The 18,332-nt window shown below is 37.9% G+C and overlaps 1 protein-coding gene across 1 annotated transcript in view; it reads left to right on the forward strand.

Annotated features, from left to right (window-relative positions):
• Window positions 1-18,332, forward strand: part of LOC139731105 (uncharacterized) — a 159,613-nt gene that overhangs the window by 59,517 nt on the left and 81,764 nt on the right. The window contains exons 7-12 of the mRNA XM_071641985.1: window positions 6,775-6,907; window positions 14,030-14,181; window positions 15,135-15,213; window positions 16,066-16,141; window positions 16,908-16,978; window positions 17,859-17,872. Coding sequence (XP_071498086.1) covers window positions 6,775-6,907; window positions 14,030-14,181; window positions 15,135-15,213; window positions 16,066-16,141; window positions 16,908-16,978; window positions 17,859-17,872 — 525 coding nt within the window. The remainder of the gene's footprint in view (window positions 1-6,774; window positions 6,908-14,029; window positions 14,182-15,134; window positions 15,214-16,065; window positions 16,142-16,907; window positions 16,979-17,858; window positions 17,873-18,332) is intronic.

An 18,332-nucleotide genomic window follows, 5' to 3' on the forward strand; every position in this document is an offset into this window, starting at 1 on the left:
ACAACAACAACAAGCAAACAAAGACTATGTATATACATTACTTTGTATCAAGATGGTGATTATGATATTGTAAGCAAACACCAAAGACATTCTGCATGTCTTTAAACCACCAGTTGGGTTTTATTGATGATAGGGTACGTATTTCGAGGCATTTACTAAAGGTTGCCTTTTAATATTGATTGCTTTGAAGGCAGATTTTCTGTTTTTCTTTTTACATAGATCCTGAATAGAGCAAGCTTACTAGACAAATACAGTGTAGATAAAACAAAAACATTTTGAAAGGTTCAAGTCAACTCCTAGGATGAGTACATGGGATTACTGTGCACACTGATTTCATTTGTTACTGCAAAATCTTCATCAGAGGCAAAATGACCAATATTTGAAGAGTTTGTTCGCAAAAACCGATAAGTCCATTTTTGAAGATTTTGAAGGACGGTCTCTGTCATAAAGTACAAAATGATACCTTTTAAATCATATATTGGTCACTACATATAAAGGTACGTTTTTGAAGTTATGGTCAAAAGAAGCAAACATTTTGTTATTATTCTCTTTATTTTTCTTGACCTTTAATCGCAAATATCTCCATTTGGCAAATATGGACTTATCGGTTTTTGCAAACAAACTCTTCATTTACTCAACTTGCCCACTGCTTGTGGATATTGAAACAGATTTCAGCAGCTTTTACACACAAAAATAATCTACAATTAAAAGTTTTCAATGAAATCTTTTAATTGATGTAGTGCCACACTGTATAGGCTCTAAGGATCAACATGGCATACAATAAGTTTTCTCTGTACTTAATAGAAAGTATTAAATTTTGAATTAACAGATGCTGCATGCAAAACAAAAATAGAATGATGTGGCAGTTGTCATGGCTTTAAAACCATAGCCTGCATAGTACACATTAATAATGTGTACTATGCAGGCTATGGTTTTGCTCACTAGACATATTTGTTTAAAGTGTACATTGTATATACAGTGTATATACATGTATTCCTTACGGACTAAGATTCATATTTAGACTTTTTCAAAAATGGAAATGCCACGTACAATGCACGTTGTAGCAATTGTCATAGCTGTCATAAATGTATTCCGTAGGCTGTGGATTACACTTTGGAGGTTTAAACTGGTATCTGCCCAACTCCTCCTCAAAACACCTTTTAGGGAATAGCTGTATCACCATAATCATGAGGTATTCCTTTGTGTCTTAAGGTGCATTTCTTCATTTCTTTTTTTGGGGGGTATAATTTGCGAAGCCAAGGAATTGATTCACCAAAATGTAAATGTTGCATTTGCTTGCAACTTGTTATACTGCAAGGTTATATAAAGCTGTTGTCTTGGTACCGAGAGTTATGATAAAATCTGCCAGAGGGGGTGTGGAGAAAAAGTACCCAAAAAAAAAAAAAAAAAGAGAAAAGATGAATGAATAAAGTAGCTGACCTTTGTGGTTGTGTGTGGAATAACATTGTAATCTCTTAAAAGGTGCCGTAGGTAAACTTATTTCCGCACCGGGATTCGTGTAGGCGCCTTTGTCCTTTATTTGCTTTAAATGAGGAGGTCTGTGCTGGTAAGAGCATTATCTTTCTTTTTTGAGAAAGTAGTTTGACAGTGCAGAATACAACTTATAGAACGCAAGCCTATTAATATATTATTGTCTGTGCATGTGTGTGTGTGTGTGGGGGGGGGGGGATACAGTGGCAAGCCATTTGATATGGAGGCGGATGATTCAACTTTGAATAACACTCAGAAGGTGAAAAATGCATGCCTTAGAAGCTTATAAACCTAAGCAGTTTAAAAGCAATATAAATGTGAAAGGAGGTGATGATATGTCAGGAGAAGAGCAAGAAAAGTAAAGTCTCTTATATTACACAAGGCTCGACACTAACTTTTTTGTTTGGTGGCCCGATGGGGCCACCAAAATCCTAAATTTCAAATTTTTGGTGGCCCGAGAGAAAAATTTGGTGTCCCGAAAAAAACCCAATAAAAAACATTAAAAGTCCTTTTTTTATGAGTCAAATATTCAAGTTTTATGATAGTAAGAATAAACTTCGACAAACTTGCAACACTCACTCTCAGGCACTCATTCAGTCCTTTTCATCCATTCTTTAAACAAATTTAACTGCTAATTTCCAGCGCAAAAAGTTACGAATTTATTGACATACTTTTCAAAAAAAATTTGTGGCCCGAGGCGGGCCACCAAATTTGCCCTTTTTTGAAATTTGGTGGCCCGACTTTCATTTTTGGTGGCCCCGGGCCACCGGGCCACCGTTAGTGTCGAGCCCTGTATTACATATTAATGTCTTTATGGACAGTACGACGTGTGAAGTTTTTCCCTTAGGGCCAGCATTATTTTTCCAGTGCAAACAATCCAGATGACGAACCATGCAGTGTGTGATGAATACATAGTTAGGAGCCAGTATACAATGAATGGTAGTGAGAGCTACATTATAAGTCTTGTTCCATCGCACAAGTAATGCACATTATTTGTTTCATACAACACCTTGGACGTCAACAGATGTGGTCCACACAGGTTCTTGAATCAAGCACTGAAATGACGACCATTTTCCTTGAAAGGGGACTATTAAAGTAGCACAGTCACAGTCAACCATGTACATGTACATTGTACGTACATTGTAGGTACAGATAATAGACACAAAACTCATTAGTTAAAATTGTTTACAAACCTGACTTCCAAAATACGCGCTTGTATATAAAGTGCACTTGTAATTTTTGAGTGCGCGCGGCAAGTGTTTGTTTATTCGGACATCAGAGCCGTGCAATGGCACAAAGACTTTGAGTCAATCGTGAGTTTAACATGGGGTTATTAAATGGCTATTGGTGACGTCAGCTATGCGATATCCATTTTTGCTCGCACAAAATTGCACGGCTGACAGAGACAATGTGCAATAGTGCTTTTAATTACATGTCACATGATCGGCAATCAGCCAATCAGAAAGCTATATTCTTTTTCAGTGTTGTGGTAAATGAAGGAGAAATGGAGGAATTATTAGAAACTATCTTGTATCTTCAAATACTGTACATATAGGGAAGGGAATGCAGAAACAATGGGAATACTTATAAGTGAGTCATAATAAGGGAGAAGAAAAGAACGGCTATGAAAGAAAAGGAGAAAAAAATTGTCTATAATCTCACTTGTCTTTAATGGCGAGGTTATATGTCACATATTACTCTAGTATTGAGGAGGAAGAGAAGAAGAAGAAGAAGAAGAAGAAGAAGAAGAAGAAGAAGGTGGTGTTAATGATATGATGATGACGAAGGAGGAGGGAGAGAAAGAGAAGTAAAAGAAGGAAGAAAAGGAGGAGAGAAAGAAGAAGTAGAAGCAGAAGAAGAAGAAGAAGAAGAAGAAGAAGTAACAACATATAGAACAACTGTGGTTGAAAGGCTGATATCTATCTCTTTGCACGTTTAAATAGTATTAAATCAATGAATGCTTTTTCCAAATGGAATCACTTTCCTGGTGGACTATTCACGGATGTTTAAACTGCATTTAAAGATTATATTTTGCACTTTCATGTCTCCAGTTTGACGTTCTTATTACCACTTCAAATGAATGTGCATCAAAAATGCGTTCACGAAATAATTCTCCGTGTGTGTGCAGTCGTGAGTGGAAATACTTTTCAAAGATCCCTGTGGGAAATAATTGCTGCTGACGCATTTCAAAGCAGAAGATGCTGTTGTACGGAAGCACACAGCAAAAAGTGTGAAGGTATTAAGTCCTTGTTTCGAAGTGAATTCCTGACTGTAACAGTGTTAAGGTAAACCAACAAAAATATTCAAGTATTACAGTGAGGTTTACCTAAAGTTTACTCAGGGTTTATGTGAATGTTGATGGTTGAACCCCAAGGGAGGCAAACTGATGGTCTCTGTGAAGATGATAATATTTCATCAACTTTGGAGTTACCTTTCATTAATTATAAAACTTTTCCCTTTTATTTCCACAAGATTTCTTACTGCAATGAAAGCTTTGATGATAAAAGAAACCCCAATGCATCATCACTGCTCGTGTGAACCTATGTGAACACAGTTATCAACGAGCTCACCATTAGCTATTTCATCGTGAAGAAAAACTCTTACAGCTTGAAAATCTCAACATGTTTACACCAAAGCCAGCCTCAGTGCATTTATATGTGGCTGCATTTATCAACTCACTTCTTTAAAGGTTTCCAAACAATTTCCAGACAGTTTGGGGCAATGGATAAATGGAAAGCTGTTTTGATTATGGGGCCTGAAATGCATTTCTAAAACGCTGAAAAAGTGTGGTTATTATAAACTAGTTCGAGCCAGAAACATGTTTCTGTAGAGTTGATACTTACGGTAAAACACAAAGTCGTTTTGAAACACATTAATAGCTCGGACCTGCCCACGCCAACCACTGCCAACTACACTTGTCCATACAAATGTTGTGTATCTCTGCTCCTTTGGTCAAATTTCAATGGAGCTACAATGTATGCACTGACAAGGCCTCCCAAGTGACTCACGACAGAGTTGATAAATCAGTCAATGTGAATTTTTAAAATGAAAATACAGTGTACATTGCAGTTGTGACAGAAGAAAGCTTGTAATACCAAATTCTGATGCGTCATATGCAATCGTAGATCTATAAACAAAATCAAGGTTCTTGCTTGGCGATACCATTATACTCAGCAATTTCTTCCATGATAACAGGGGTCATACTTGTATAATGTATACAGTATAGTAGGTACTTTAACCTATTGAGGAAGGATTAATTTTGCTACAACACGCATTTCCCGTAGACTCCTGCTCGAGTATACTTGAAACTCGCCTTCAACGGGTTAATAGGAACATGCCCACAGTTACAAGCATCCTGAAATACCGGTGTGGAAGAAAGGATGTTGTGATAGAGATATCTTGGAATACCACTTAGCTGTGACGGTATCCTCAACATGTGATTTTTTTTCTTTATTTTTACAAATGCACCTCCGCCAAGGAAGAAGGTTATGTTTTTGTTGGAGTTGGTTTGTTTGTCTGTCTGCAAAATAACTCAAAAAGTTGTGAGCGGATTTGGATAAAACTTTCAGGAAAAGTTGATAAAAGCACAAGGAACAAATAATTAAATCATGGTAGTGCTGTGTAAATTTTTATGAATTTTTGAAGGATTTTCTATCTTTTGGCAAATAAGGTCAATGAACTTGAGAGTTCAAGCTGCGCGTACTTGAGGTTTGCCTAACCTGTACATTTACGTGCACTGAAGCGCCTGCTCTGCTTGAGGCACCGCGCAGCGTGCGGAAAATTGAGGTATTAAACAAAGGTTTTTTTATCCGTGGGAAATTAGGCAATTTGTAGCATGCTTGTATGGGCCCTGTGGAAATGAGCTGCTTGACGGAGGTCTGTACTCTCCAAGTGCTTTTCTTATTCAGTATTTTTTGTTTACTTTTTTTTTTGCACGGTGTTGGTCCTTGAGCAGATCACAATCCTTTAAAGGGTCAGCAAGGTTCATTAGAGATGCACTCACTTTGAGGGAAATAATATGCATGCTGACTGGCTCACAGTATCATGCATCTGTTTGCTATACGCCTTGAAGTCGTCAGAGATTGGTCCAAGTCCCCCCCCCCCCCCCCCCCCATTGCTGCTTCCCCAGCCACTCCACACAGCTATTGATACTCACAAATATTAAAGTGACTATACAGATGATTGCACATTTGCCTTTCATTGAGATGTAAGGCATATAGTAATAACAGTGTGTTATGTGGTTAATGAACATCCCATTATACATGTATGTGCCTACATGTAGCATTATAGATTTGATATTGAAGGGATGGTATAGTTTATGTTGAGATGGGGGTTCAGGATTTAACTTTTTGTGAGATAATTGGAAACCACTTACATAAAATGTTGAAGAGCACATAATTCTAAGAGCAATTCAGAGTTTATTTGATGAAAATCAGTTTTCAAATGGCTGAGATATCTTAAAACAAAGAAAAAACGAAGTGGTCCTAATGAAAGATTGGATCCATGCACCTTTTTGGGGAACCTCTGTGTTTTTGGATATCTCTGCCATTTCAAAACCATACAGACATATGTGCCAAATGACAAAGAAATCATGGGGGGGGGGGGGGAAGGGGGGAGGGGGGTGAACTTGGCAATCAGTATTAATACCAATGCCAAGGTTGGGGGGGGGGGGATGGGGAGGGCAGAAGAGGGAGGAATATCTGCGTAGGTTTACTTGAATCAAAAGTATATTAAGCAATATCTTTCATATTAAAATGAAATCTGAGATATAATGGTTTTCTTTGATTGTGATTTTGCATTTGGCTAAGTTGTGGTGGAAGAATTAGTGATAGTGGCAGCCAACTAAATTCATATTTTGTCCACAGATTTTCAATGAAATAAAGTATCTGTAGGGTTGCTCTTAGTATGAGGTAAATTTGCATTTTGCAAGGCTTCATTATCTTTCTCTTTTTTTTTTCCACCAGAGCTTATCTGAGCATAATCTGTCTTGCCACACCCTGTTCACTGTTTTATGCTTCTTCTATGCACCAAGTCATCAAAAAACTAATATGTAGTTTAAGGTCTTACCACTTCAGACTGGCTTCTTGGACAAAAACAGGATATTGTAAAAATGGATGTGGAGACAACATTTCCAAGAATTAGTAGATTAAGTTTACCTTCCCCTTGTCCTGAACATTGGTCATTTTCCTCATAACTGTCATTTTCATTGTGTGTCTTGTTTTTTATTTGTTTTCTTGTCTGGCTGGCCGTACAATTTGGGCTCTTTGTTGTTGTTTCCTCCAGGTTCGCCTTCAGGATGTCCACACCGGTGAGGAGCTGTCGTTTCCATGCCAACGGTGGATGTCACGGGAGGAGGAGGACGGGGAGACGTGGAGAGAGCTCCCGGTTAGGAGAGACGGCGAACCCGTCTACCCAGGTGAGAAGACTGGGTGTCATTGACTCCTAACTTGCTGTGACCCTACAAAGAACAAGGAGAGAGATGGAGGGGGGGGGGGGATGGAGAGAGAGAGAGAGAGAGGGAGAGGGGTAAAGAAAGGAAGAGAGAGTTGGAGAGACGAGAGGGGAGACAGGAGAGAGATGAAAAGAGGATGAGTGAAAAGAGGTTTAGAAACAGAGGAAGGTAGATTGAGGAAAGATAAAGGGAGAAAAAGAGAAGGAAGAAAGAGATGGAAAGAAGGAAGGAGGAAAGGGTGTAAGAGACGTAGAGAAAAGTAGAGAGATGAAGGGAAAATAGAGGAGAGAGGGGAGAGAAAGAAGAGAGAGAATTGAGGGGGAGAAATGAGGAGAGGATGAGAGAAAAGGGATGTAGAAATCCAGGAAGGTAGAGGGAGGAGGATTAATAGAAGAAAAGGAGAAAGAAAGAAGAGAAGAAAAAAGATACAACGTTGTAAGAAGGAAGGGTAAGAGAGATGGAATAGGGAGGAGAATGGAGGAGTGTTAATAATGAAGAAAAAGATAGAGGGAGAAAATTTGATACAAGAAAAGGAGAAGGAAAAAAGACAAGAAAGGAAGGGAAGAAGACAGGGAGAGAGAGAGAGATGTGATAGAAAGGAGAGTTGAGGGTTGTATCCAAGAAAAAGACAGAGGGTTGAAAATTAATAGAAGAAAAGGAAAATGTATTAGAAGAGAGGGAAAGAAGGAAGGAGAAAGGGAGGGAGAAAGAGATGGAAAATGGAGGAGATTTGAAGGGTGTTAACAATAAGAAGGTAGGTAAGAAGGTAGATGGATAAAAACTAATGGAAGAAAAAGATAAGGAAAGAAGGGAGGAGATAGGGAGGGAGGGTTAGGAAAGGAAGAGATGAGAAGTATTAAGAATTAAGAGGAAGGTAGAGTGTGGAAAACTAATGGGAGAGACAGAAGGACAGAAAGGAGGAGAAAAAGAGAGACTTATAGCAAGGAAAAAAGATACAGGAAGAAAAGCAAATGACAGAGAATAAAAGGATACAAGAAGGGGGATTTCAGGAGAGAAGGAGAGAGGGAAAAGGGTAGAGAGTGGAGGAGTGTTTACAATGAAGAAGAAGGAAGATGGAGAAAAACTAATGGGAGAAAAAGAGAAGGAAAGAAGAGGAGAACAGAATGAAAAGAAGGATGAACAGAAGTAATGAAAATAAAGAGAGAGAAAGGGAGATGGGGGAAAAAAGGAGAGGAAAGAGCTACAAAACAGGAAAAAGAATATACAGGGAAGAAAGCAAATGTAGAGAGAAAGAAGGATTTTAGTGAGTGGGGTGGGGAGAGGATTAGATAGATGGGAAAAGGAGGAGAGCAGAGACACGTAAAACAATTGAGAAAGTGAAAAGAGGAAAAGCAAATTGGAAAGACAGAAGGAAAGAATTGAGGTGAAAGAGGGATAGGAGGAGGAACATCGTGTAGGAGTGTGAAATTGGAAGAGAGATGGTATAAGGGATTGCGAAGGTAAAGAAAGAGACTGGAAGGGAGACTTATAGATGGATTATTAAAGCATAAAAACCCTATTAAAACACTAGTTACAAGAATGTTTCAAATATTCAATATTTCATTATCTATTTTACGGAATAATGTTCTTCAGAGCCTAAAGTGACAGAGAAAAATAGAATGTGGAGAGAAAAGAAAAATTGAAGGAGAAGAGGAGATAACATGGAAGTGATGTAAGGGTTTCGTAGCTGCATTGCCCAAGTACATTAAAATTCCCAGTAGGTAAGCAATTACATTAATTTGGCAATGTGCTTGCGTTTGAATGCAACATGATCAGCGACTTCTAGCAACGAGTGTACATTACCTTCTTGGACATACGAGGCAAACCTCTTTGAAATGAATTATGTGGAAGTGAGTGTTCGTAACTTGATACAAAGTCAAAGCTGTATTTTGGGGGGATATTGCCATAATTATGGAATTCTTGTTGAAAAGTCTGTGCTGTCTGTTGTCAGTTCTGACCCTGAACCAAACAGGATTGATAGAGAAAGATTGAAGCAATTGATGGCATTGTGGATGGGGAGAGGGGGGGGGGGGGGGGGGAGTCAGGGGGATGCTGGTATTATGATGATAAGATCTGTATTTCGACATCACATGAACTACTTGCTCTTCCTCTTGCTGTAGTAGTTGTACTTGTTGGTAGCTGATAAAGTAGTTGAAGGGATTATATAGTTTTATGGTTTCTTGGTATCTCGCAAAGAGTTTAAAGCCTGATCCTCATCTTCACCAATACTATACAATGTACCTTCCCTTTAAGTAGAATAAGCAATAATAGGTCTGCTGATAAAAATGATCATGGTTAATTATGATGATTGCAATGGTATTGCAGTACAAGGATGGAAGATAAAAGTGATCATGGTTATGTTAAAGGGATGGTATAGTTTTGGTTGAGAGAGTGGATTTAGATTTTAACGTTTTGCATGCTAAATATCACTTGAGTATGAAATATTACAGAGCATACAATCCTAAAAGAAATGTTATTAAAAGAAAGCCTAGGTTATTTGATGAAAATCGGTTTTTGTAATGGCTGAGATATAAAAAAATAGGTATAACAAAGTGGTCCTAATAAAACATGGGTCCCACCCTTTATTTTTACTTCTTTATTTTTATATACATCTTGACCTTTTCAAAACTGATTTTCATCAAAAAACTTTGAATTCTTCTTACAATTGTATGCTCTTTCATATTTCATAAAAGGTTTCTCATTATCTCACACACACACACAAAAAAAGAATGGAAAACTGAAACTCTAGATCTCAACCAAAACTATACTATCCCTTTATTAATAATCATCATAATGGAAAAAATGATCAGCAATAATTACATTAATGTAATATGGCAATTGAATTAATGAGGATAATGGCTAGAATACTAATAAATTGAAGACTACACCCAATATTGTTATGACTCCTACTAAAAAAGTACACGTATTATATTATCTCGTGTAGTCATGAAAGTAAGTAGATGCTGGTCTGCTTTAGCTCAATGGTATGCACACAGCACACACCCTACAAGACTTTCTTGTGTCTGTCTATTATATATCTCTCCGTTAAGAGTGTTTGCTGGCTACTAGATGCATCAGCCATGATCCTTGTATACTGCATCCACGGTATTGTAACCATTAGCATCCTCCTCCTGCTCCTCCTCTTACTCCTTTACTTCAAATTAGTTTGGTTTTAATGAAAGTGCCGCGAAGCTTGAAGGAGACGGAGCCCTTGTCCGTGGACGTGTAATCACATTTCTTGCAACCGAGCGGCAGACACCGTCGACTCCGCGCCAGGATCCTCATTCAATTACACAAATTGATGAAGGTTGCGTTGGAGATGAAGGGGAGGGGGGGGGGGGGTAGGAGGTGCATATCCCTGCAGAGGTGAACGGCATGTTCTGTCTTTGTCACGAGTACATAGTGATTGTCATTGGTAATGCCTGCTAGTTTTTTCAAACCTTCTTGAAGGTCGTATTGTCCCTGCACACTAAGAGTTGAGGATGGCTTTAAGCGGATGAAAGTTAATGAGAGCTACATTCTCACCCACCATGCTCTACCCTGCCATTGAGCCATGGATGTCCAAAAACTGACTCCACAATTGATGGTGATCCTTCTTTAACCCGTTGAAGACGAGTCCCGAGTATACTCGGGCAGATGTCTAGATGGGAAATACGTGTTGTAGCAAAATCAAACCGTCCTCAACGGGTTAATCCCCAACACTGCGAGCTCCAAACCTTAAAGCTTAAGATGTTGCTACAGTTTAACCCTGTGGGTGCTTTGGGTGCTGGTTTGCAGGGAAAAACAAAACAAAACAAAAAACCACAAAAACAAAACATATTGTACATACTGTTTAAAGTCCCTGGCACAGAAAGGGTTATGGGGCTTTGCCTTTCTAATTACAGGGAAGAGAAGAAATCAAATAGCTTATCAAGGGAGGGCTAAGTACGCTACATGGACTTATTGATTTATCTCAATGATATTTTTTTTTCTTCATTGGAGAAAGAGCAAATACATGTATATATGTAGCTGGTGTGTGCAGTGAAACAAATATAACAGATCATTGATTCTTTTAATTAGATCTGATGAATTCTGGGAATGCTACCACCTGTATTTTGTTAAGTCATCCTTATTTATTGCCCCATGACCTTTATAAGAACTCTTTATCATTGCTTGTACATTTACCCCTCCCGCATCAGTATGTGAAATGTGAGGAATCTCTGGGTTTTTTTTTTAATGAGACATTTCTGTATCATTCTGCTCAAGATGTATCAAACATATTTCAATTGCGCCATGATATTTCATCTTTCACTAGGACCTAAAAATTTTATGCCATGAAACAAGTTCATTTTGATATTTTACACCATGGCATCCCTATTATCACATGACCAAGTACCTCCCTACCGTGATTGCCAGCTCATGGTACAGCACCAGTGTACATACACCATACAGGAACTTGCAGAGTTAAAGGCACATGGTCCTGGTGGTTTAGTCAAATGTGTACGCGGGCGCACAGCGCAAGTTTCCTATAGAGACCTACAACGCTATCGACTCCTCTTTAGCACTTACGCTGTGACCCATTTCCCCGAGTCCAAAGAAGTCCGATCCACTGTAGTCAGTGGTCCGATCACAGTTCGGCTCATGATTCGGCTGAGGGAGATGAAAGCTTTAGCAAACTTCTTTTGTGATGTCATAATACGAAGCACATATGCAAGCACCCTGGCATTACTACAGACTGCGTGATGCGCAGAGAAGACAACGAAGGCAAGAATGTTACTTAGCAACACCTACGCGCTTTACTCTTGATGACAGCTCAACTTCGGCAATCTTCGTATCAATGCTTACGGTGATCGGCAGTATCATCAATAGCGCCCTCTACACTACTGGGTCTATGCGCCTTTAAAAACATTATTTCAAACATTCTACTATCTCTGAAGTTAACGGGATCAACACTATTGAAATATCCATCAGGGAAATCAAAAGCTACTCTTGGTGACAGGGCATTCTTGTATGCTGCACCTAAATTATGGAATAATCTCTCTTTGTTTGTAAGGCAAGCAGCTACAATTAATGAGTTTAAGATCATGTTAAAATCTCATCCTTTGAACAATGCATTCTATGTTTGAATTATGTATGTTGTGATTATTACTTTGTAATGAGCAGTAGAGTATATTCCTATAGTAGCTGCGCAATATAAATGTCCTTTATTATTATTATTAGTATTATTATAACTTCGATTGGAAGAAGCACAGTTCTTAGTTTACTTGCAGAGCCCACAAGGACTATTTTTGGTAACCTGGAAACATGTTTGGACACATTTGCACAAACTGAGTGCTCTGTAAGAAATAGAACCCTCATTGTCTCCATGCGAAGTAATGAGTGGAAGAGCAATTGTCTGACTTCTTTTTGGTTCCCTTAACCCGTTGAGAACAGGCTGATTTTGCTATAACACGCAATTTCCCATAGACACATGCCCGAGTATACTTGGGACTCATCCTCAACGGGTGAAAGAGCAATACATGACAGTATGCACCAAAATGGAAAGAGAAAGAGATCTATAGATATGTATATAGAGAGAGATGGTGAGAAAGATGGAGGGGGTGAGAGAGAGTGAGAGATGGAGTAAGAGAAAGAGAAATATATGGAGGGAGAGAGATGAGAGAAGGAGAGGGGGAGAAGAAGGACGTCTAATTTGTTTGACCTATATGCATTTATCTGTCTGGTTTGCTTAAATTTGTAATTAGGTCAGCGCTATTCAAATTGTCCCTTTCTATTAAGTCTACCCACAGCAACGTCCGTGCGCACATATGTGCATGCACATGATGTACATTGTAGATATATGCACACATACTCTTATACGTAAGATGGAGGATATAATAGTGTGGCTTCTGGGTACCTTTTCATGAAAGTTGTCAGCGCTGACAAGTTGTCAGTCTCTGACAATCACCATGGTAACAGTCAGTGACCAGAACATCTCAGCCAATCAAAACCAAGGATTTACTGAAATTGTCAGAGACTGACAACTTGTCAGCGCTGACTAAATTGAAGAAACACCCCCATGATCTTGCTGTCTCATCCTTGATCAAGTGAACAGTTACACAATGTCACTTGCTAGTATCTTTTTTTTCTGCCTTTCTTTATTTTCAGGAATCTACTTTTATTCTTGTGAGGTTTTGTCTTTGATTTGTTGTGAAAAGCTTTACACTGAAGTATATTTTCGTTCTTTTGGCATATAATGTGGTATAAAGATTGATGAATACGGAGAACAAAAAATTATTATTCTTGACAAATGTCAAATACCTAATATGATATTGAGCTAGTTGTGTAAATGACTGTTGTTCATGATATAAGAAAATTTTGTTCCTTCTACTTTATAAAAGGAACAAAGGTAGAGCAGTTTTTTAACTGAAAGGGCTACCCTGTTGAAATAAAATGGAAATGAAAACAAAAATAAATGTGTTGGGGTATTTGGTTTTTCTTAACCCGTTGAGGACGAGTCCCGAGAATACTCGGGCAGGTGTCTATGGGAAATGCGTGTTATAGCAAAATCGGTCCGTCCTCAACGGGTTAATAGAGCATATCATCTGTTCCGGTATAAAACATCTCAGTCACTTTTGATACCTATGATATTGAACCAGTTGTGTAGTACTATTAAAATGATTGTTGTTCGTGATATTAGAAAATTTTGTTCCTTTCACTTTATAAGGCATGCAGAGAGTTTTTTTTTTTTTTTGGAGGGGGGTGAGGGTGGGGAGAGGGAAATTGGATCTCGAGGTTTGCAAACACACTCTTTTTTTTTACATCTGAAATAGAAAGTGATGTTTAATACCATAAATGGTTTTGAGAGACATCAAATGCATCATGTTCATTGCACTGGAGATGGTAATAAAGTGAATGTGTGTTTGTGTGTTTGTCTGTGTGTGTTTGTGCATGCATGCGTGTGTACAATTGCATGTGTAGACTTTGAGGGATGTGTTTGTGTTTGCGTGTGTTTGCATTCCTGAATATCAGAATCAATTAGGTTAATCAGTGCCCACACATCAGCAGTCATGCATACAGAGTTACTCCATCCTTCACCATCCTCCTCCTCCTTCCCTCTCCATCCAGTTCTCATCTACCAGGTTACCGTGACAACAGGAAACTACTGGAATGCGGCCACGGAAGCTGACGTCTACATCACTTTGTACGGGGAGAGGGGGGACACAGGGCCACGCCTTCTACACAGATCGAGAAGGAAACAGAAGTTTGAGAAGGGAAAGGTTAGAATGATCATCTTTTTTTTTGCAGAAATGTGTTGATATTTCAGTCACTGAATATTATGAAAGTTAAATCTACCCATTGAATCCTTCAGGAATGTTCCTACCCAAATTATATACCTTGGTTTATCTTCTAGATTAACACTTTGGAATTTTACTACACAGCTTTTTATAACACCAGAGAAAGATTTGACGTAAAGTCTTGCTTAAATGTATTTGAATCTGCATATAAATTTGAGAAAATAAAAAAAGACATTTATATAAGAAAAAATATGTCTATTTGAGAAAGCAACAGGAGCTTTAATCTGCTACTTGTATGTGCTGCAACTTTTAAAAGTAATCAATAATAACTGTAGCCGTGAAGAGGCTTCTGAAAATTCTGCAACCAAAAAAAAAGAAAAAGTAATAAATATAATGATGGAAGGGCTAATGAAGAGAATTATTCATCAACTACTACATGTATGATTACCTAAAGCTGTCTCCACCAAACATACACATAGATTTGCATGCATGGGACTTAATGACACATGTCTGGTCTCTCTGGTATTAAATTGCATTACCAAACTACATGGTATCCACAGTATGTGTTTTTACTAGAAATTTATGCCTCAAACATTTACACCTATAATACGTTCAAATGTCATTGTGACTATCATTGCTTAGATCACAAAGATTTGTATCTCAAAAAACATGGGTATTTCATCTGCCATTGTGCATTTTTTGTGCAGTTTTACGTACATCTTAGAATTCCTTGTGCACCCCAACATCAAGATGGTTTTGATATGGATCTGCAGAATTTTTTCTCACCTGGAGGCCGTAGATGTTATCAAGAGTGGAACTTTGCTCCTCGGGGTGAATTAATTTCTCATTTTTTAAGGTTGGTTGTTTCTTATTTTGTAGAACTCTGATTGATTCCTATCTTTTCTTCTTTTTCTCTCTATCCCCGACCATCTTAGTCGGATGTCTTCACAGTGGAGGCCGTCTCCTTGGGCGCTGTCAGCAAGATTGTTATCGGCCACGACACGTCTGAACAAGGTACGTTCTCCGTCATTTCTCCGTAATGATCACCTTGAAACAAAGAGAAAGATTATTAAGACATCCACCCACGCAGTTGCGACGAAGTTGCCTCGTTATTTCTGTCTGCCGACATTCTGACGCACAAAGACGTCACTAGTTAAAAAAATCAGAAAACAAATATATGACAAACATTGAAAAAATACTATTGATGCATTGTTTTTGTGAATTTTCATGGACACAAAATATTGGGGACATGCAGTGTGTACATTTCTTTGTGCTCGTGTATGGCCTTATATAGTAAGTATTAAAGTGCAATAGGATAATGGTGTTTTAGTGAGAAGTGTATGTGATGTTGAAATAGAGGATACTGCCATGTTGCAAGAAAATGAGTAATAGCGAACAACACGATTTCCCTCCTCCAAATTTTTGAAATGAAAAGTCTTCTACCGTTAGCATCACATACTGTTATTGGTTCTAAATGAAAATCATGCATTGTGACACTTCCACATTGTTGAGTAGATCAACAAGCAGATTAAACAACACAAGCTTGGAAGCAGTATCCTTCCATATGATCTGGTTCACGGTAACACGCGTGTACAGAAATCATCCCTTTTGCTTCCGTTGATGTTTGCATGTGGGCATTAACTCGTTGAGGACAGACTGATTATGCTACAACACGCATTTCCCATAGACACTTGCCTGAGTATACTCGGGACTCGTCTTCAACGAGTTAAGCAAACCATTTGGCCCACAATGTACGATGTACTACGTTGCCAATCAATATGAAACTGTTTCAAACTATTATGAGAAGCCATTATTTATAATGCATAAGACAATTCATTCTCTTACTGCCATTGTTGTCTGCCACAGGCAAAGGATGGTTTTTGGACAAAGTGGTTGTCAAGGAGACGGAGAGCGGACTGGAAGCGACCTTTCCATGCTTCAGGTGAGAAGAAGAAAAAGAGTGGAAAAATCAATTACTTGTAATGGTTACATGAATGATTTGGCAGTGCCCCCCTGCCCCAACAAAGGAAAGAAAACACAAACAAAAATATAATAATGTGAGTAAAGTGAGATGATTTTATATCTGATTTTGTAGCTTGCTGAATTAGAAGGAGCATTTTACTATAATGCCCTGGGAGTGCAGGGTTTGAAGATAACTTGGAATGTGTGTACAAATATTTCAGAACGTACAAGCTGCAGCATTGCATGCAAAATGGATTTCATTCCCAGTAGCAATTTTCTACGTCTTCCTGTTAATGGTATGATAATTATTATGGTATTTGTACATTTGTAGGTTTAATACAATCGTGCTAATAATTATGATGTATTAAAGCAGTGATATCAAATGAGACACAAAAAACTGTAATAATCAGTTATCACTGATAACAATTCTATTTTTTTGTCATTGTTACATGTGTCAATAAATCTTAATTCTTTTTTTCTTAACCTTTTCCATTACTTGTATGTATGTGCACATAACAATATTAGGAAAGAATGAGATGCAGAAAGACAGATTTATATTGTAGATAGATAGAGAGAGAGAGAGAGATAAATATATCATACTAGATACGGCTGTACAAGTAGCTAATTTGTGCCATAGATTGCATGCATTTCCTTGTTATTTGAAGACAGTTCTTTCCCCTCTAAAAACAAAATAATTTTAAGAATATGCATGTATCCATTATCCATCTTTGTATTTCATTTTTCAGGTGGTTAGATTCCGGTGAGGATGACGGGAACACGGTGAGAGAACTCTACGTCAACAACAAGTCCGTCAGCTGTGAGTATCGAAACGCCACCGAATGCACACGCACACACACACGATACAATGTCAACTAGAGAGCAATCGATTATGCGCAGTCATGTGGTTTCAACTTGGTGCTATATCACCCTTGCACCAGTATCCAGGAACAAATCAGGGATTCATGCACATGTTGCAGTGCCATTGCACTACCAGAATTGAAAAGAAAATACTCAAAACATTTATAAGGAAAGAACAAAAAAGGAAAATCAAGTGGGGTTCAGGTTGACCTGGATATAGAATGTGTAGTCTCTTTTCTACATAGTGGTAGTCTGTTCTAAGAAAGTGTATCAAGTAGTGAAAAGTTTTAATAGTTTTCCATGCTACTCTAATGTCACGTCGGGTATGCACACATAATCTACACTGATGTTGCAATGTATGCATTGATTGTGTCTACGTGTTTACTCATATGAAACTTATGTTTAGTTGCGCTATTAAAGATCACTTAACGTATGAAATAGGGCTGATACCTTAAGACCGAAATAGAACAAGGAAGAATTTCATTTGAATGATTTTATGGACTACTAGAATGTGTGTATAATCATCCCAGAAAAGAAGAAGAAGAAAAAAAAAAGGAAATGCATCTTGTGAGCATGCTGTATGTGTACTGCTTAATACAATAAGACAGTGTACTTCATACAAGTACAACTGTGTGATCCTAGCTTACTACTAATAATTGCAACATGTACATGTACTTTACAGTATACCAATAGCTACAGTAATGCTTGATTTTTGTCATTGTAAAATGGTATTTGATTAACCAGAGAAATTGTTGTACATGGGGATGTGCTCATGTTTGTTGAGAATCTGACGTCTGATTTCTTTTCACTCTTTTCCTCTTGTCATCCACTCTGCACAGTCGAAAAGGAGATGGTAAGTTTGTTTGATTGATTGATTAATTGATTGATTGATTGATTACTTAATTGATTGATTGCAGTTTATTTAACACTTTCAATAATATCATGCATATAACAGAAATCGACAGCATTACAAACTAAGACATAAAAGCATTAGTCATGACAACATTCATGAAAAAGATGTGAAAACAAAGAAATTGGATAGTGGTAGGAAACAAGCAGGAAGGCACAGCCCTTTATTACAGCCTGTCCCTGAAAAAAAAAGAAACTTTAGATTTCTTGATATGTTGCCATGAATCGTGTAATTGAAATATTGTTTGATAAATATTAAAACATCAACAAATAAAAAACAACAAGAACAATGTGTAATAAATGTGATTCTTATGAGCCTGTATTTAATTTTTAAATGTAATAATGTGAAGTTTTCCTTGTTTCAAAGATCTTGCAAAGTACCTGAGTAATCTTTCATGTAGATA

This window comes from Diadema antillarum, unplaced genomic scaffold, assembly GCF_040938485.1.
Source record: "Diadema antillarum isolate AM-2024a unplaced genomic scaffold, OU_Dant_1.0 seq00000357_RagTag, whole genome shotgun sequence".
Taxonomy (NCBI): Eukaryota; Metazoa; Echinodermata; class Echinoidea; order Diadematoida; family Diadematidae; genus Diadema; species Diadema antillarum.